This window comes from the organism of the source record quoted next, unplaced genomic scaffold, assembly GCF_019419815.1.
Source record: "Pyrus x bretschneideri cultivar Hongxiangsu unplaced genomic scaffold, Pyrus_bretschneideri_v1 Contig8, whole genome shotgun sequence".
In the NCBI taxonomy this organism is placed as follows: Eukaryota; Viridiplantae; Streptophyta; class Magnoliopsida; order Rosales; family Rosaceae; genus Pyrus; species Pyrus x bretschneideri.
The window spans coordinates 4,019,901-4,040,460 of NW_025999820.1; the positions used below are offsets into that span (position 1 = coordinate 4,019,901).

General features: G+C 36.9%; 4 protein-coding genes across 6 annotated transcripts; 2 read left to right on the forward strand and 2 right to left on the reverse strand.

The window, feature by feature from the left end:
• The first annotated feature begins 1,374 nt into the window (after positions 1-1,374).
• Positions 1,375-5,523, forward strand: LOC103934757 (casein kinase II subunit alpha-2). Its single transcript, XM_009344503.3, has 10 exons — positions 1,375-1,659; positions 1,957-2,086; positions 2,248-2,442; positions 3,369-3,526; positions 3,943-4,033; positions 4,157-4,222; positions 4,508-4,590; positions 4,892-4,955; positions 5,051-5,119; positions 5,301-5,523. The coding sequence occupies exons 1-10, from the start codon at positions 1,574-1,576 to the stop codon at positions 5,355-5,357; spliced, it is 999 nt and encodes a 332-aa protein (XP_009342778.2). The 5' UTR covers positions 1,375-1,573; the 3' UTR covers positions 5,358-5,523.
• A 645-nt stretch (positions 5,524-6,168) lies between these two features.
• On the reverse strand, positions 6,169-7,873 carry LOC103934767 (uncharacterized protein At2g23090). The gene is made up of 3 exons (XM_009344512.3): positions 7,650-7,873; positions 7,277-7,317; positions 6,169-6,667 (listed from the first exon to the last, which is right to left on the reverse strand). Exons 1-3 carry the CDS (start codon positions 7,723-7,725, stop codon positions 6,548-6,550), a joined length of 237 nt encoding a protein of 78 aa, XP_009342787.2. The 5' UTR covers positions 7,726-7,873; the 3' UTR covers positions 6,169-6,547.
• Positions 7,874-8,487: 614 nt separating this feature from the next.
• LOC103934760 (molybdate-anion transporter) lies at positions 8,488-12,390 on the forward strand. 3 transcript variants are annotated; one of them, XR_665336.3, is made up of 10 exons: positions 8,488-9,049; positions 9,279-9,423; positions 9,535-9,703; positions 9,796-10,054; positions 10,574-10,662; positions 10,905-11,087; positions 11,182-11,267; positions 11,376-11,460; positions 11,680-11,935; positions 12,046-12,390. XR_665336.3 is itself a non-coding variant. In XM_009344505.3 (9 exons), exons 1-9 carry the CDS (start codon positions 8,824-8,826, stop codon positions 11,812-11,814), a joined length of 1,377 nt encoding a protein of 458 aa, XP_009342780.2. In that variant the 5' UTR covers positions 8,488-8,823; the 3' UTR covers positions 11,815-12,390. The 3 variants fall into 3 exon arrangements, 1 of the variants encoding a protein (XP_009342780.2); XR_665337.3 differs by having other exon boundaries at positions 8,489-9,049; positions 12,025-12,390; XM_009344505.3 differs by having other exon boundaries at positions 11,680-12,390.
• Positions 12,370-15,585, reverse strand: LOC103934758 (probable prolyl 4-hydroxylase 9). Its single transcript, XM_009344504.3, has 8 exons — positions 15,077-15,585; positions 14,849-14,959; positions 14,539-14,696; positions 14,225-14,327; positions 13,673-13,768; positions 13,206-13,271; positions 13,010-13,129; positions 12,370-12,740 (listed from the first exon to the last, which is right to left on the reverse strand). The coding sequence occupies exons 1-8, from the start codon at positions 15,209-15,211 to the stop codon at positions 12,654-12,656; spliced, it is 876 nt and encodes a 291-aa protein (XP_009342779.2). The 5' UTR covers positions 15,212-15,585; the 3' UTR covers positions 12,370-12,653.
• Between the last annotated feature and the right edge of the window lie 4,975 nt (positions 15,586-20,560).

Consider the following 20,560-nt stretch of genomic DNA (forward strand, 5'->3'; position numbering starts at 1 on the left):
CCAAGTTTACTTTTCAGAAGCTCATCCAAGGAATCGATATGCATAAATTATCTGAATTAAATTGCTTGTAGTTCTTTTATTTGGAAGTTATGTCTAACTCGGGAGGAGTATCTTGAAGCATACTTACGTGCTCTTTATGTAATCTTTTTCCTATGATTAAAAGCATTTTTCCCACTGAGTTTTTGCTACCTAACGAGATTTTGATGAGGCACCCATCCTGGGATTATCATACTCTGTTAAGTTTATTACTTTCGTCTTGTTTGACGTTTGTTTAAGATACTATGCATACTTCTTATTTTTCTCCTTAGTCTACGGGTTTTCACTTGCCTTAAGTTTTACCATAGTGATGTTTTGTGAGTTTTACTACCTATGCATACTTTTTTTAATATTAGAGACTCGCATTTGCTCGTTGTGCCAACGACTTCATCAATTGTTCTACCTTAACTGCTGAAGATCTGATGCGATGTTTTGTTTGAGTATTTCCACACTCAAAGGGAAGTATTGCAATTATATTTAGAGTAGGAATGTGATTGTGTAAATCCTAGTGTATCTAGGGATATCTTAGAATATTCTCCTTAGTTGTTATTATCCTATTAGAGTTGTAATCATATATTAGTAAGGATTTAACATATCCTACTACTATAAATAAAGGCACAATGGGGTGATACAACATACAACTCACAATTAAATCTCTTTCTTCTCTCTTTTGCCCCCGGCATCTCTCCCTCTTTAGTCCTAAATATAGTTCAATCAAATAAACTTACAACATAATTCTAATTCTTCTTCTTTTTTTTTTTTATTAATTATTACCCATTCAGATTTTGTCACCTAACATTTTGATTAGCAAAGATTTATTTATCTTGAGACTTCTCCATTCAGCTTATTTATTTATTTATTTATTTTTAAATTAACCACAAATAAGATTCAAATACACATTATTATGCAAATGCTCAATTCATTTTCACCACTTTGATAAGGGCCAGTTGCACTTGTATTATGTTTTTACTTTTGTCTTTTCATTTGGAAAACCTAACCTTGAAGGAATTTTGACTAATTTGACGCGGTGTTATCGGAATAAACTGCAAGTGCAAGGGCAAAAACGAAAAGGAAGAAAGTGATAATACCAGGAATTTTGGTGCAATTTGGCCTACAAATCACTAAACAATTGGCCACTCACCACTTTCCACGTCAACCATTACCTGCCCGCCAACGAATATTTAACCGTCAAAGTAACCAAAATTACGAACCAAACCAACCCCCAACCCAACCCAACCCCCAAAACGCAGGTTTTTCGTTGGGGCGTCGTTTGACGTTAACGTTGTCGTCGTTCCACAATTTCCTCCCAAGCACATGATATATGCGCACAAATCCAGGAATACCCCTTCGCTTCCTGCTAGTGTGCGCCCTCGTTGCCTTGCGTGCGCCGGTCGCGCACCCTCCTATCGTGCGCACTCCCTCCCCCCATCTTCCAAACCCTCCCCTCGAGACGCAGATCCCCACAACCACCCAAACCACTCCTCGCCAGATCTCGGCTTCGAGCAATCCCACCGCCGCGGCCGCAGCAGCAGAAGCCATGTCCAAAGCTCGCGTCTACACCGACGTCAATGTCCTCCGCCCTAAGGAGTACTGGGATTACGAGTCCCTCACCGTCCAGTGGGGGTAACCATTTTCACCTCCCTAATTTGTTTAATTTTTTCTCTAATTTTATTGATTTTTCTCGATTATTCAATCCAATTGAAATTGCTGATTTATGATTTGGATTTCTGTAAGCTTGTAGTAGAGTTAAGATACAAAGCAATAGTAAGCTGATTAAGATTAATATAGAATTAATTAGGGATTTAATTGTGTATTTACTGTGCTATCTGCGGCAATGATGGGTGCCCTACCCTACCCCCTTCCTTTTCAATTTTAATTTCTAAAAGTTACAACTTTTTGTGGGGTTTTTTTGGTTTCCAGTGATCAAGATGATTATGAAGTTGTTCGGAAAGTCGGAAGGGGGAAGTACAGCGAGGTTTTCGAAGGTATAAATGTCAATACCAACGAGCGCTGTATAATCAAGATCCTCAAGCCTGTTAAGAAAAAAAAGGTAAAGTAATTGCCTTTTAGGAAATTTGGAGATTAGGGTTTTCGGTTCTGATGTTTTGTTCGAATCAGTTGCCAATAACCCCATTCCGCACTTTTTAATATGCATTTGTAGTAAGTGCATAATGGCAACATTAGAACACCTTGTTGTTGTCTTTTGTGCAGATTAAGAGAGAGATCAAAATTCTCCAGAACCTTTGTGGGGGCCCGAATGTTGTCAAGCTTCTTGACATTGTTCGAGATCAGCACTCGAAAACCCCAAGCCTGATATTTGAGTTTGTGAACAGTACAGATTTTAAAGTTTTGTACCCCACGCTGACTGATTATGACATACGCTACTACATATATGAGCTTCTCAAGGTAAACATTGTAACTTGCTTGTGCTCCTTCCCTTCTTCCCCAGCTCATTTGGTAGGGCGATGAGTAGATACTAGATAGGAATTAGTCATGTTCAATCTTTGTTTTTTCTGCTGGTCCACAATGGTGCACTTTGTTGAATGAGAGGAGAGTTGAATTTAGCAACGAGAGATTATGCTGTTTCCACAGATAATTGTTCTAACTTTTCTAGAAATTGTATAAATGTGTTGTTTCTTAAATTTTGCATTCCTTCTTGAATGGTTGTTGCTTTCTCTCAGGAAGGAGGAATTTAATCACTTGAGAGATGACTGATTCAAATTTAGGGAATTAGTTGATAATATGTTTGTAAATTGTTGGATTGAAGTCATAGGACCTTTACAAGACATAGATATGTATAATTTTTATGAGAAGAAAAGGAAGGAAAACAAAAACATGGATCTCAAATGATTCATTATTTGTAGTAATTTAAATTACCTTCCATCTAATGTATCTGTAGCCTTAGCTTTTAATCTTATGGACCTTAAAATGCTTTGTGGCTGTTCCAAGTTACTCAGGGTTTTAATTTCAGTCCATGTAAAGGTTTGCATAATGACTACTATGCCACTTGAGATCTTGTGTTATCAGAAGCTAAAAGGTTTTGTTAGCTATGTTGACGTAGTTTGGCTATTTTTTGTATGCTTTTGTTTTTAATGATGGTATGTTAACTTGTAAGAAATGTTTCACACTCTCCTTCAACAATATGCAATTTAATGTCAATCTACCTTAGTTGCCTTAGTCCAAAGCATTGCTATCAACTTTTCTATGTGTTCTGGATGTTAAGAATGCTGGATCAACATCTGTTTCTGGATCTGTTTTAAGTACTTGTGAATTTAATTTCCAAGTAGTGTTTAATTGTGCCTTTTCACAAGTTAATTATCTTTACGTTGCAGGCATTAGATTACTGCCATTCACAAGGAATAATGCATAGAGATGTGAAGCCTCACAATGTTATGATAGACCATGAATTGCGAAAACTTCGCTTGATAGACTGGGGTCTTGCTGAATTCTACCATCCTGGCAAAGAATATAATGTCCGTGTAGCATCAAGGTAATAATTTACAGCAATATAGGACCAATGCGTATTCTTGATAGTGGTCCCCTTTAAAGAGCATGCATGTTAATGAATGAACATTGAAACAGGAGTTGTTCGAGCGGGCGAATATATCGCCTAAATTAGTACTGATCAGTTTAGGTGGCTAGGATGAAAATTATCTTAATTAGGTTCTTTTTTTTTTCAAAATACCATATTGGCACTACATTTGAACATTGTGTGCATGCTTATTGGCATCTGCAGTTAGAGGGTAGTCAAATGCTTAAAATAATTTCCAGAATTTTAAGGCTAGAGTAGAAAATCTCTTTAATGGTTTTAGCATTGTGAGGGTTCCTTTGAGTTCCTTGCAACCTTCAGTTTGTATATTCATCTTTATGGAATAACTGAAATGTCTTTCCTTGGTTTTTTTCTAGATACTTTAAGGGCCCTGAACTTCTAGTCGACCTGCAAGATTATGACTATTCTTTGGACATGTGGAGCCTTGGTTGTATGTTTGCTGGAATGGTAAGAATTACAGTTACTGTATTCTGGTGTTAGTTACTTTTAACTCCAGTTTTAGAATGTGCTAGTGTTTCAAAAAGCATATAATCTTTGTTGATTGCTCATTATACTTGTTTTGTGGTGTAGATATTTCGCAAGGAACCTTTCTTTTATGGTCATGACAACCATGATCAGCTGGTAAAAATTGCCAAGGTAATGTCGGTACTTCATTGGTGGTTGGCATGACTTATTCTGTATGCATGATATAGTTCCTGGTAAAGTTCCTGCAAAGAATCAAATTAGTGGTTTCTGTTTATAGTACACAACGACGTGTGTTATAGAACTTAAAGCAGCTTTACATCAATAGGCAGGGACATGCCCCAACTCACATACATGCACATATGGCCTAATGACTTAGTATATACATATATATGGTCTAAACAGTATCTGGTGTAATGTTTGTGTTAACGGATTATGGTATTTCATATGCATTTCCAGGTTCTAGGGACTGATGAGCTGAATGCATATCTGAACAAGTATCATTTAGAGCTTGATCCTCAACTTGATGCACTGGTCGGGAGGTATGTTCAGCATAAATGCTGTAATAAGTTTTGTCAGTTGTCTGTAAACCAGTATTCTTAAGTTTTGTCAATTCTCTGCAAACCAGTAATAGGTCAATTTTGTTATAATGTGAAATTCTGTGGAAATATCTTAGCATGCCACTGCCGTGGTTTCATCTTCCACGTGGAAGTAATGCAGTTTAACTTATCAAACAAAATAAAAAGGCGTTGCTGTTAAAAATGCATTTGAAATCGTGCCATAACAAATAACGTGGAATTAGTATCTCTATATGTATATTGATGCGTTGCTACACTACTGCAGGCACAGCAGGAAGCCCTTGTCTAAGTTTATTAATGCAGATAATCAGCACCTAGTTTCTCCAGAGGTCACCGTTTCTTGATTATTTACACTAATTTAGTTATTATCTGTCACTCAACTCCTACAATCGTCATTGATTTTTCAAAGGTGTTTGACATGCAGGCCATTGATTTTCTTGATAAACTTCTCCGGTATGATCATCAAGACAGATTAACTGCAAAAGAGGCAATGGTAAGTCTGCACGAGCTCACATAATATAGCATTTAGTTGTCTTGTAGTCAGGCTGAACAATGGTGACACCCGGTTCTTTCCTCGTTTTCTTTTCCTTTTTACCAACATCAGTTAATCACCGACTTTTATTTAATACGAGCTCTGTTCTATGCTTAAATGTCTTTTGGCGATAACTCTGCAGGGCCATCCGTATTTCTCTCAGGTGAGGGCAGCAGAAAGCAGCAGGATGCGGACGTAATTGGTCGATTACATAAACTAGAGGTCCATGCTATATATGCTATTTGAAATGGGGAGTGTATTATTTATCCGAAAATCATCACTGCGGTTTGCCATTGTCAATTGTTGTATGTTGGAGACTGATTGTATGTTTTCATGGTCGTTTAAACAAGTTTTCTTTCTTTTAATATTTCTGCTTAATTCTATAAACCAAATTGAACCAATGTGTCACAACCAGGATCCTTGATTCGGATTTGGATTCCATCCGGATCCTTAGATCATCATATATCTGTTTATCGTACATTATGCGGTTAAAAATTATTTTGAAATTTTATCTAAAATTAAACACAAAATGTACTTGTCAAAAAACTAACCGCGCAATGGACAATGAACGAATAAGATGTAAGGATTTTTAAGATCCTCATCCCTTCTATTCAATATTGACACAAAATTTTGACGCCGGTTGTAAATCTCTGGCCCGTTTGGTTCATAGATTAGAAGTTTCAGAATGGGAAGTGATCTTCCGGCTCACCTTTTCTCCTCTTCTAAGCCATTGTCTATTTTTGGTCTTTGAACATTGTGCAAATGGAGAAAAATATGTGAAGGTATAACATGCGTTCGTTCCGGGTTTGGTGAAGCACATTCCATACAATGGATGATATTTGGAAGATGAAACGAACATTAATACCCAATACCGCACAAACCAAACAATGGAATGGCAATAGTGTTTTCCCGCAACCAGTCTTCCCATTCCCGGCAAAATTCGCAAAAGGGGTTCTTCGCAGAACGGCAAACAAAACTGAGTTTTTCTGTTAACCAAATAAGAAACTTAACAGAACCTTCGACACACAAATTAATTACCAAAGAGGCAAGGTTTGGTGTGAATTTGCCTGACAAACAGCAGTTCCACAAACTCAACACTCAACCCGTATAGACAACACAACGCCGTGAACCAAGGTTCCATGAAACACACTCTTTTCAAGAGTTACACCAACATTCACAATCATATAAGACCGAGTTTCGTTTCAACAAGGAGATACATCTCTTTCTTTTCTCCCTCACTCACACACATCACATACACACAAAAACAACTCCACAAGCAGTATTAAATAGCTATCGCTCTAGAAGAACTCAGTAAATTCATTCCAGGCTTTACTATAGAGGGCCACAACGTTCACAATTTGTCCCTGCGACTTCTTACCAAATGTTCTTTCATTTCTTGAGATGAGGGAAACAAGCGTAGACATCAGACTTGGGATGCTTTGCCTCAGCATGCTCCCTGCATTTCACTTCCGATGTGGTGCACATAAATGCTTGCATACACACCTTACACTGCATTCAACATATAATCATCGTCATATTAAACCAGATGAAGGAGAAAATGCACTAGCTTGCCTGAGGAACAATTAGATTTGATTACATTGGAAACTCACATATATCGATCAACCAGGCCTTCATCAAAACCTATCCAACTATCGACATTATACAATAGCATACTCTTGAGACCGCTGCATAAGCGAATTGATGGCACAGACTTTATTTGTGACTGAAACACAATCCTCCCACCCCCCAAAAGAAAATCTCTCGGGGTTGAAACTAAAAGACTCTTGTAAACTATATGCAAAGTCATCTCAGCCAAAATACGATAATCACTATCACCTCAAACTTTCGACAAAATAGCTGAATTTATCATTCTACCGGTAAAACAAGGAGCCGATTTGATCACAAAGTACCCCAAAACAAAGAAGAAAAATTAACGCACGGCATTGGAAGGCACAAATTTAACACTCTCTGAAAACCCAGTTCCAATCACATTCCATTTAAACAAATAAGAATGAAAATATTTATTCCGAACCATCGCAACTAGTATCGAAGCACTTAATAAACGATTTTATGGATTAACCATGATGCAAATCATCACCAATTAGTTGAAGTAATTACCTGGATTGACATGGCTTTCTCGTTTGTTTTAAGCTGACTTCCTGTTCAAATCAAACAATTAACCCAAATTAATATTCGTATTAGACCAACAACTAGATCTAACCACAACCCCCAATACGAGCTATTAAACATAAAAGTTTAATTTCTTTTTCCTTGTAATTTCTCACAGACGGACAATTTTTCAGTGAAATTTTACGCGCAATAATCCCCAAAAGAAGCTTGCAAGCAACTAAAACCTAACTCGAATTACAAAGTTTGTAATTTTCATTTTCTAGATTTCTTTATCATATGAAAAGCGTAATTTTTGTTTGTGAAAATAAAGTTATAATAATAATAAAATAAAATAAATAAAAAGAGAGGATGAAATATTTACCCTTGCCGGCAGCTTTCTGCTTCTCCAAGTTCTTCTCGCGGGCCATCTTGGCCTTCTGACCGTTGCCTCCTCCCATAGCGTCTGGTAAATCGAGAGAAAAGGATGAGGAGCTAGAAACCCTAATTGGGCAATTGAGCTCTGTGCCTCTTAGGCGGAAAGTGGGAGGCGAATAGGTCAAGTTTATATCTTTAGAAACTTCTGGATGAGTTTCCTTGTGTCATGGTATTGATTGCTAATTAGGTAAAGTGGCGAATGAATCTATAATTACCGTGACACCAATGTTACGTGACCCACACGGTCTTAATGGAGTCCAGGCTTGTGGGCCCAATGCCAGTTCAAAGCCACACCGACCGGCTTCGTTAGTTTGGTCTAATTCAGGTAAATTTAGTTTTTTAAATCGATATTATTAATATAATTTTTATGAATAGAATTATTAATTAGAGATGTTATTGGGTGAATTTAAAGTAGAATCTTAATAAGTTTGAAAATACACTCCTTGTAAGTTTGTATTATTTGTAAGTCAAGAAAATTCATTATAATTAATATAAATAACAATATAAGGCTATGGGGCGAGAACATTATAAATGCTAGGTACTTTTTCAACCCACAAAATGGTGCAGGTCAAGAAAAAGGCTACAAAATTATGGGTTTTTTTTAATTTTAATGTTTATGTGGGATTAAATTGACACGTGACTCTTAATACAAGTTAATAAATGTTCTCATAAAAAAACCTATTAAATATACAAAAAGTGTTCTATAATTCTCACTTTATGTATGACGTTAGGATGGAAAAAAACTTGATCTTTAAAAGTTTGAAAACTACGATATTGAAGAGTTAGAAAATGAGAATTACCAGATCGGTACATTTTGAAAAATGACTTTAAATTTTGGGGTGGAAATGTAATTAAAAAGAAAAAAGAAAAAAAAGAAAAAAGGGGACAATCCGTCATGATCCATGAACAGAAGAGTCTGCGTATTGCGCGGTAATTACCTTCAGTTGAACTGTTGCAGTGCCGACGGATAACCGAACTTCCTCCCGAAACGACGACGCATCCAGCTTCGTCTACAGTTGTACTACTGAGAGTCACAGGACCAATCCGCACCAATGCCTCCAATCTCCGAGATCCGAAGCTTCTCGCTCTGATCGATTCGAAGAAGCTCCGAATCGGAATCAATGGCGGTGGTGATTGAGAGCTCCGTTTGGGAACCGAATCCCGGCGTAAACATATTCATCTTCCTGGCCTCACTCTTCTCCATCCTCGTCTTCCATTACGCTTCCAGCAGCAGCGGCGGCGGCAGCTCTGGCAAAGCTCCGTCGCTCTTCGACCATGGAATCTCCCCCACCGCTTCCTCTCTTCGCTTCCAGCGCAACTTCCTTCTCATCTATTCTCTCGCCTCAGGTCCGTACTCCTAACGACGTCGTTTATTATTCCCTTCCACTTCCAGATAGATCCTCTGTTTCGTAATTTAAGTTTGAATTTAGCTTGTTTGGTTGCCGAGAAAATTGAACTCAACTTACTTAGAAAAGCTTCATCTTTAGATTTTTAAACCAAAAATCGCATTTTGATTAGTAATTTAGCTATTAAATTGCAATCAATGATCGGATAATTTTTCACTCTATGATGCCAGTGATGGAAGGAGTGTGGTCTGTATTTGGCGAGTTCGAATTAGCTTACTACGGTTTCAGCAGGGAGCAAATGATGTTTTCTCTCTGTGTTGGATTTGCTGCGTCTCTGTGTGTTGGTTCTTTATTAGGCGTGCTTTCGGATTTAATGTGAGTGTCAATTTTTAGCTAAAATTTCAGTCTTGTTTCTTGCTTGGTACTCAAATGCTTGATGTTAAACCCTTATCAATTTCCGATTGTTGTTTTTCGTACTTTGTGTAGTGGTCCAAAGAAAGTTTGCATCCTCTTTTGCATTCTACACCTTTTTGTCGGCTTGTGGAAGAGAATTACTGATCATCCGAGCATTTTGGTGGCGAGAATTTGTTTGTCACTTGCAGCTTCGAGTTTTTCGTTCAGTTTTGAGACGTGGATGGTAGTTCAACATGAAGAGGTTGTTAAGAAATGTCGTATTTCACATTTGATTTGTGTGTAGAAATTATTCTAGGAAACGAAGTGATTAATATATAGGCTTTGTGTTTGCAGCAAGGGCATAGGCAAGATATGTTGAGTGAGACGTTTTGGTTAATGAGTTTCTTTGAGTCCGCGTCTCTTATTGGAAGCCAGGTGCTTTCAAATTGGCTCATTGGTGATAATTTGGAGAAAAACATGGCTTCACATTCTACTGCAGCCATCTTCTTGGCAATGATAGGCTTAGTCTGCCTCCTCAGAGGATGGACACAAACCCCACAAAATGTAGCTCTTAAGGAGTATAGAGCGTCTTTCTCTGCATATATTTTTGGTGGTAAGTGTTGCATTTTGTATATAAATGTATGTCTACTTTCCTTCTTAATATACTCAAAACAAATTATACCGCTTCAATACATTCGTTATCAAAATTAATCAGTTATTAAATGAGCTTGATTGAGATTGAATATCTAATCATTTATGATTTGTCAAAGTTAGATGCTTGCCTCCATTCATGAGGACCAAATGCTGATTTGCTTGCACTTTATTTCGTTGTTTACATTTTCCTCCATTGATACTCAGCTCTCTATGCTTGCCCCTCCATTGATACTCGTTGTTTATGTTTCACCATTTCTTTACCGTCTTAAAGAGTTAAGTCACTGATGTGATGCCATCTTTTCTCTGATAGGATGAGTGCTTGTAGAGCATTTTCACACTTTGTATGTGAAACTTTTGTTTTATAAAGGTCCCCGTTTCTCATGACTGATTATTTACTGGTTAGAGGTTTGATTATGTGATGTGTTATCATATGAATTTTTGGTTTATTCTTACTGTTGCAACTTTATACGATGGCCAGATAAAAGAATATGGCTTTTGGCATGGGCACAAGCTTGTCTTCACTTCTCCATAACAGTCTTCTGGATACTATGGGCCCCTACGATAGTGGTATGATTATCTAATAATTTAAATCAAACTATTTAATAGAAGTGAAAGTCACCTTGCTTAATATCTTAAGGACTTTGAAATTTACACTAATGTGATTCTTTTCTGTCCTCCATAATTTGAACAAAGAATTCTTTCTTCCATCCTAGTTAATTTAAAAATGGATTTTAAGTTTTGGACCTTAGATATCTCTTGAGACTAGTGAGTTTCAGTTTCTTCTCGAAATTTTATTAACATGATTTTAGGCCGATGGACGGGAAGTGCACCTAGGGTTGATATATCCATGTTTTATGGGCTCAAGAATGCTTGGAAGCACTGTATTTCCGTGGCTGAATAGTGGACTGTCATCCCTTAGAACTGAGGATTGCCTAGTATATGCATTCATCATGCTCGGGCTTGTATTATCTGTAACAGCTTATGATTATCAGGTGAAGATGTTTTTGGAAATTTAAGAAAGATAATCATCAGTCCTGCTTGATGCTAGTTGTTCAGAAGTTTAAAATTTTAATTGTTGATATGCAGGAAATTGGAGTTTTAACGACACTATTTTGCATATTTCACGCTGGTCTTGGCGTGGTTTTGCCTTCACTTGCCAGATTGAGGACCATGTAAATTAAACAAATGCTCTTTCTTTCTTTTAGCTGATTTGTCTCTCAATTTTTGTTACATGGATTTTTTATCTGATAGTTTTCCTGCTTTTACTTGTTTGTTCACAGGTATGTCCCTAATGCACTGCGTGGAGGGATGATAAGCCTTTCTCAAGCCCCTGCAAATGCAGCAATTCTGCTTTTTCTGGTGCAAGTGAGTTTCTCTTCCTAGGATCACTTTGACATAGAAAAGAAAACATACGGTTAAGCATCCCCGCCTGGCTCAGTAGTGTATTGACGTGGGCTACCTGTTGTTGAGAGCATCCATAGTAACAGAAGTTCTTATTTAACTGATAAATTCGACCATGTAGTTTTATTGATTAGTTATCCATCCCATCCTCTCACTTTTCTTGCTACTGTTTTATTGATGCAGGGAAAATACTACTATAACATTGGGAATTCAACAATCATAGCGTTTGCTGCGCTTGGGCTATTCACAGCAGCAGGTTGTATGCATGTCTTGAAGCGATGGGGGAAGCAACCGTATCACAACTGGCACAAATTGTGATTTTTTTTGCCTAATTATCACCAGATTATCGACTGAGTTGGAGAATACTTCATTTAGTCTCTGACTATCACAAATGAACGTGTTTAAAGAAGAATTTACGTGTCTCTGAATCCAGACTGAGGTATGCCACTATAGAAAAGTACGGGAAACATAAATATTAAAAAAAAAAGTGTGTAAGATTAGATTGATATGGTCTTGTATACTCCTTAGGGATCAACTGAATGACTGCAGGGCAGAAATCAATTATCGGTTCCTCATCTCTCAGTTCAATTCAGCTTGCCAAATCCATCTCAGCCTGTTAAATTTCAGGACAAGTCTGCTGGTTTGGAGAATAGCAAGGAATTTGCATGTTTACAATCAGATATTACAAATTTATTACCGGCATTGTTGCTGTTTAGGGATTTATAAACCGACGGTAGCTGAGAGCTGCAAATCTCCGCCTTCCTCATCCCGAAGGTCAATTTTTTCAATTTTTTGTGTAGGTTGTAACATTTGTGCCCTAAAGTGACATATTTAGCATTATACTTGCTGTTATTGCATGGAACTGAAACAGAATGAAATTGTCAAAATTCTTTACTTTTATTGCATGATACATCTTATTTGTACCGGCTACATTTCACATATCTGGCTTCAAATGAAACCTCCTTCACTTATTTAATTGAATTGCTCGATGAGATACAAGATGTCAACACGACGGAAAATTTCTCGAGACTCCAATCCATACCGAAACGAAGGCTCATACACGAAAGACCCCCCGCCGCTGGCTGAGGTTGTGCGGATAATGCTCGAGTGAGGATGAAAATTTGAGCATTATACAACAATGCTATTAGCAACTGCAACTAATCCTCTTGTTCTTGATCCCTGATCCACTTTGTAGCTACCCATTTTTCCCCTTTGATTACAGGACAGCTTCCGTGTAACGCTAACTGCAGAGGCATCAACCGAATTCCGAAATTAGAATGGACGAGTAAACAGTCATATATAGGAACGTTTAACGGTTACTGCTTCGGTGCACAATGCATTGTACGCCAACAAAATAAACGAATAAATTCTCTCAGTCGGAATGATATACAGCACCAGCCGGGATAAATTTCATGAGACAAGCTGAGGAAAACGTCGTTTCTTAATTTTTTACGTCGATGATTCTGGAAATGATGGTAATAATAGTGACAATGGGAAGCAAAGCAACACTAACCGGATCAATTGTACCATTTGGGAGCAATGAATAAAATAGAAGTCCATCCCCTTTGCGTGGCTTCACTTTCAAGCCAACACATTCCCGAAAATCATAGGTTCCATCCGTGTTTGAGCCATTCTGCGGATCAAAAACGGGATGATCGATGATGAACAAACCAAAAGGGCAATAAGAAAAACAGAGGTCTTGATCTTACCTCGTATGGAAACATGGTTTCACCACCGTCTTGAACATCAGTTAAATACAACAAGAACGATGCAACCTGCACAATTTCAAATAAGACTCTTTAAAAGCTTATGGTAAATAAACAATGCAATTCTATCAAATCCACACTATTTGAAAGAATTCTAGTTCTCGTAGAACATCTTTTTGTGACATAAGACATGAAGACCAACACATCCTTTTGGTTTCGAACTAGCTATTCCAATTTATCCAGGTAGTACACTCTGATACGTTTGAAGTGAGTACAGAATAACCAACTGTGCTTTCCATCAACTGTAATAGTTGTGCAAATGTACGGGGAAAGAACATTAAGGTTTATCTTTGCCTGGTTTTATCTGGATGTGGGAGTGCAAGTGTATCGGTGATACACAACCACAAACATTATGATCATGAAACCAATAAAGGCCAAACGAAAATGCATGTATTACGCTGAAGATGTACCCTTTGGCTCTTCTGTGGACCGTATTGGTCAGGGTGGAATGCATCATAATGAGAATTATACTTCTGCCCGATCTCATAGCGCAAGACGTTAAATGCCTGAAACATGATGATATCCTCAGCTCAGACAATTTTACAAACTGGCCTGAAATAAAAGGTTAACTAATTCAACAAAAGGGTCGACGACTTTCAGCAACACAATACGATTTCACTTATTATGTTTCTATTGGATGGTGGGAACGTAGCAGAAACACACAGACATGTGAGAAACAGAATAAAAGAAAAGAGTTTGCAAAAACTGTTTAGGGTCATCCTCCGCCATAAACTAACAGAGGATTATTTTGCAACAACCGTCTTCCCCCAACTCCATTATCCCTTCCTAACCCAGTTTGTGCTTGCAGAACATTTACACTTACAAGTGCGCACATAATTGAGAAACTTTCGCAAAGTATTGCTTACAACGAAACATGATGAGTCAATATGATTTTTGTATAGATATAGATAGGGAAATGAGGAGGATGTAATCATAAGCTCTAAACTCTAACTAAATGGTACCTCTCCATGTATCCTGGGAAGCATTGTAGCCCTTGCAATCTTTTCCTCAATCGCATCCAGAGTCCCGGATTTATCATCAGAAGCGGAAAGAAACATGCCGGAACTGCTTCAAAATACCGTGTAAGCATGAAAGTAGCATCCATAACCACTCATCTTTACGAAAACTTCTTACATGTGAACCCGATCACATTAATGCTATTAGTTCTAAGCTTACATCAACAATCAACCACAAAAATGGGACGCGTAACCAGTACTAATAGTGCAAATCCTGAAAAGGGTTTGCTGATTCGCCACACCAAATGTTGAGAATGTACCTTGTTCGTATATCCTTTGTGCTCTCCTCTGTCTCTCCTTCTCGCAAAGCCAAAGTCGATGGTTTAAGGTGTGGCTTTGCCAAGCCAATTATGCTTTCGCATTGCTCCGGAGTTGCAAAATTAGGAAAATATAATGCTCGGGGATACCAACTCAAGACCTAAACAATTCATATGCCCCCATTTCTGGTTAGCTTAGCTAATGAAAAATTCAATCTTTGATTCCACAAAATTGACACAACTCCTAAATGGATCAAACTGTTCATAACAATTCCAGCAAATAGATAAACAAATAAATAAATAAACCAGAAACCTGAAAGGGAATGGAAGTTAAAGAATCGTCACCGGTCTCTCCATAAGGCATCGAAGTGTACTCTGTTTCTAACAGTCTAGCTCTCAGCCTACCACCACCACCACTGACATCCTGCAAAAAATTCAAAGTTTTCAAAAATAATCTTAGTCAGTTTTGAAAATTTGAAAAACCCCATTAAAGTTCTTGATCGGAAGAAGGAACCCAATAGAGGAAAAATGAAAATTTGACCTGAGAGAGGAGGGAGGAGCCATAGAAGCCGGCAAGGAAGAAGAAGGAGCAGAAGATGAAAGTAGTTGGTAACCCAATTTTGCCCTTGAACTTGAACTTGGAGCTCCAATTCCCTTTCCCGCTTTTGGGTCTCATTGGTAATTTTACTACCCTTCAATTGCTGCTGCTGGAGAATTGGTGGCTTCTATTTAGTCTCTTCTGCCGTGGCTTTTGAGTAAGCAAACCGTGTTCTTCAAATCTAATTGCACGCACGGCACGGCACGGCGGGATGTGGTGTTAAAAAAGACCGAGATTTTGTGACAAACAGGGATTGTGATTTGAATTATTTACCAAAATTATTGGGGATACAGTCAATTTGTAAGATTTGGGGTTTGGAGATTTGGAAATTGGAATCCAATGGTACTAGGAATTTTAGTTTGGTGGGGGAGAAAAAATTACGGCCTTGCCTCCTTTTCCGCAAAGTGCTGACATCCAAAGTCTTATTGTTTTTCAGTCAACAAGCATCCAAAGTCATTACCCATAGAATTGTGAAATTGGTGGGCAATGTGGTGTGGAGCATGTTCTTCTTTTTGCTTATGCGGTTTCAGTTTTTCCAACTTTTTTTGGAGATTTCACACTAATTGAGTTCATTAACCACATTGATATTGTTCTTTAACTTGCATCTGACCGTACAACATGACTTACGTAATGTAATAGTTTTTTAGTTTAATTAAAAGTAAAATTACTCAATACAAATTATATGTAATTTTTCACTTTATTGACGTGGGATTTTTGTTTGCTTCCAACATTTCTCATTGCAATATACTCACTATTCTTTTTTTCTTAGGAAATTGGGCTTAGAGCTCTCACACAAACTTACCAACAAAATGTAGCTTTGCTCTCAATGCAATCTCTACTAGTTTTCTTGGACGAAAATGCTCTCAAGTTAATATCTTATCGACACATATTAATACATTCTCGACACAATATTGATACATTATCAACATAATATTTTGTAGTAAAAGACTTTTAATTTGAGATATTTTGTCAAAGAGGGCTATTAGATTGCATTTTGAGAACATGGCTAATTTTGGTTGATGTATTTGTAAGGGGCTAGTACGCCCAATTTCCTCTTTTTTCAGTGATCAAGAGTGATGCTATATCCAGTGGCGGAGCAAACAAATTTACAATGTTTTTAAAAATTCGATTGTACTTTCATTTATAATTGTTCAGGACGTGTTCTCATATTTTGAAAACGTCGTATCACAACATCATTATCAATCGAATCAATAGGTGCTTAATCCGAATGCTTGTGGACAATTGTTTGAATATGTGGATTTTGATTCATTAAAGATTCACAATGAAGTAAAGTTTGGTTGTGAGCATTATTAGGGCCTCCAACATGAACTCGGAGTTGGCTTTTTTCTTTCAATTATAAAAATCTTTGTGAGTAAAATTGTCACTACCTGCTTGGTCTGGAACTTGGAGCTTGAAAAGATAACAACTTCGATAGAAAATAGTATTTTTGGATTTGCCATACTCCAACCAAGTAGAAAAGTCATCGAACCATTTAGGATTGGAACGTCCTTGTACTACTGCAAATGATGTATACGGAAATTGATGGTTTCGAGGTTGAAACAATTCCCTCTGTAAATAAACTCTTCGGACTTGATCTCTAATATTTAGATCATATTCTGATATCTAAAGTCGAATCCAGGATCTCCTGTAAGATTTGTTAATATACTATCTATGTCACTTTCATTTGAACTTTCATGAATATTTGTTGTAGAGGGTGATGAAAGAGTATCTTCTGTTGATTTTCTCTTAAAATACCTCTCCATAACCATTTTAAATAATACAAAAGAAAACGAGTCAACATAACATAAGTTTGATCAAATTAACAATCACTGAATCCACCAAACTATAAGCAATAAAAAGTCTAATTCGGCACTTTCAGTCTTCAATTCATTATCATATATATTCATATAAAGAAAATATTCAAGCCATGTAAATTGAACGATCATGAACCATATAAAAGCCATTTCCCAATTACCACATATAATGATATAAATCCAACGGTATTTGAAATTAAATAATGAAATTTGGAATAAACAATCACGAAGTGACCATATGCACCAAATGAATACCTAAATTTGACTAACTTATGCTACATTCAACACTTTTTTTCATGCCCAATATTATAAATGGAGATGATTGCACTCTCAAACCTTGTAAGTTTTGTTTCCTCGTCTGATCCCTTCTTTCCACCTGTTCAAAATTGGAAATGAATGAAAACCTAAAAATCCCAATAGATTTAAGATGAAAGAAATACCGATGATTGGAAATTAGGGATTCTCATATAGTACAACCAAGTGTAGTTGTATTTCTCTATTGCTGCTATCGTTTATTGTAATAGATTTGTACTGGTAGCTCTTATATACTTGACAGTTGTGTGTTAGCTTTTGTGGTTATCGTTTAGTGGTTTCCTCTTATTTGTTTATTTGTGTAATTCATCAATTTATTGGTTACTAAAGTTATATACCCAATGACACCCTTGTAATGGTTCGTGTTGATTAATGAAATACACTATCGTTTCCTGTCAAAAAAAAAAAAAAAAAAAGCGGTTGGAGTGCCTGATTAAACTTGAACAACGAAGATACTTGGAATTTGACTCGACGATATGAAGTTTGTCATGCAGGTGGAGGAGTCGCAGAGTCTGGCGTGAAGAACTGGAAGACCTTGTGCGTATTTGAGAAGTTAGCATGCTCAATTTTTTTAAAGGAAATGGAACAAAACGACATAGTTTTGTGTCAATTAAAAAAATATTGAATAAAAATCCTTATTTATTTCATCTGCTCCTCTAATTGCTATATTTATCATTTTTTTTTCCATGCTACTTGATGTGATATGTGATGTGATGAATTATCATTCAATAAAATAACTCAATTTTCAATGAAATAAAATCAACTGAGATAAAATCACAAACTAATGTGGCAATTATAAGCAATTTAGGCAGGGAGCCGATTTTCGCACTCTTTTTAACTTCTCACACACATCATCTTTGTTTTTGACCATAAATTGAATAAATCAAATAAAAACAACACACATAATTTCATAAGAGCAAGTAAGAGAAAAAAATAGTATGTGTTTATCATTTTCCCTAACATTATTCATGATGAAATAGAAATTTCCTTCTAATCTAGGAGGGTTGCATCAATAACATTTAAAAAATGTTGGCAAACTATCATTTCTGTTGTAGGTCTAATTTACTAAATCATAAAAAAGACAGAGAGAAGGGGTGCGGCAACCGTAAAGAGAAAGAGAGAGATGTATAATTGTGAGGTGTGTATTATCTCACCCTATTGTGTCTTTATTTATAGTAGTAAGGAAGGTAAATTTTTTACCCCAATAGGATTACAACTCTACTAGGATAATATTTAGTCTAAGAGAGATATGATAGAATCCCATAAGGATATCCAAAATATGATAGGATTTACACAATCACATTCCTAATCTAATAGGACTGCAACACTCCCCCTTGAGTGTTAAATACTCAAACAAATAGTGCATCAGGTCTTCAGCGATGAAGTAAGCTCAATTGATGAAGTTGTCAATACAATGAGCGAATGTGAGTCTCAAATCAACGGAATAATGCATAAAAGGTAAAACTCACAAAACCTTGTTATGGTAAAACCCAAGGTGGGATAAAAACCTATAGACTAAGGCAAAAGGTAAGAACTTGTATTAAGTCAAAACTAAACATCTTCTGGATGCAAGTAGAATAGCTCACAAAGGTATGACCAGCTCACCATGGGTGCCTCCTCAAAACCTAATTAGGTAACAAAAAACCAGTGAGAAAAATGCTTCTAATCGTAGAGAAAAAGAGTACATTACGACTAAGTGAGTATACTTCTAGATACTCCCCCTAAGTTTGACAAAACTTCCAAATGAGAACTATAAGCATTGCATATGAATAGTTAGGCATACCAATTCCTCGGACAAGCTCCTAAAAGGTTGACTTCGGTAGTGACGTCGTGTAGAGGTCGGCAAGGTGATAGGAGCATATTCATGCGACTTATATAGCTTGTTCTCGTGCATTTATGTTGTGTTTACTTATCTATTTCAGTGTTTAAGGCCACTTTTGTGTATTTTCATATTATAAGGCCAAAGTGTGCAAGAAGATGCAAAGTGGAGCTTTTTGGAGCGAAAGAGGAATGAATGAGTTGAAGACTTGAAGAAACGACGAATTCCTACTCCAACGATGAATTCTTACCAAAACGAGGAATCCTACTCAAACAAGGTTTCCTATTTTAGGAAAGTTAACCCTAAGTTTCCCGTTTTGGTAACCTTTCCTAAATCTTAAACGTCCGTATTTTCTAGCCACTTTGAAGTCCTTGTAGGTGCTTTAGGACACAAAACGAATGCCCTAGCCCAAATTCCAACCAATGCCGTGGGCTTTAGCCCAAGTCCTTTCCCTTGCCATGCAAGGGGGGGCATTTTAGGCCCAAATCCATGCATTAAGCCCTTCACCCTAATTGGCCCAAATCCATGCATTAAGCCCTTCACCCTAATTCTTCCTCCTAATTAGTGCATCCCACCATTCCATTCCATAATTTCCATTAGTGCATCCCACCATTCCATTCACACTTAAATGCCCATTATCCCATTTTTTTTAGCTTTTAATTCCACACCATCCCATTATCCTTTACATCCACTAAACCATGCATCCACATTCACCTAAATAAACCCTAAATTACATCCACTAAACCATCCATCCACCATAATTCCCACCATCCACACCTTTTCCCATCCACCAAATACCTTAAACAAACATCCATTAACACCCATTCTCTTCCTATAAATACCCATTCATTCCATTCACCAAATCATCTCATTTTCCATTGTAATACACAAACACTTCCCCTTCTCCATCTTCTCCATTTCCACTCCATTCCACACTTCCATCCCCCCAACCAACTTATCCTTAAACCTTGTGCTACAACAACGAGGAAGAGAAGAGTGCCTAAACGTTCATACAATTCAAGTTTTGAGTTGTTGGAATGTTTAGGTGTTTCTTTGATTTCAAAGTTTCATTTTAATTCTCTTTGTTTTGTACGTATAAGGAATGGAAGAGAAGAGTGCTTAAACGTTCATACAATTCAAGTTTTGAGTTGTTGGAATGTTTAGGTGTTTCTTTGATTTCAAAGTTATGAGGAACTAAACCCCCTTTAGCTAGGGGGTGATTCGAAACTATGTTTATATTTGCAATATGAATTGATTAACTTTCGTTGGAATTTCATAAGTTGTGGATTCAATTTGTTTAACCGTTTGATTGATAACTTATTTATGAATGTTTATTAAGAATGCGCGCTTAATTTTCATGCATAAATATGACGCTAGAATATAAGTGAATTTCACCTAATTGTTATGAACTTATATTCACAAGTAGTGGAGGTTGCTTATAAACAATCGCGTTAAATGAATTCTTGGCACGAGTTTCATGCT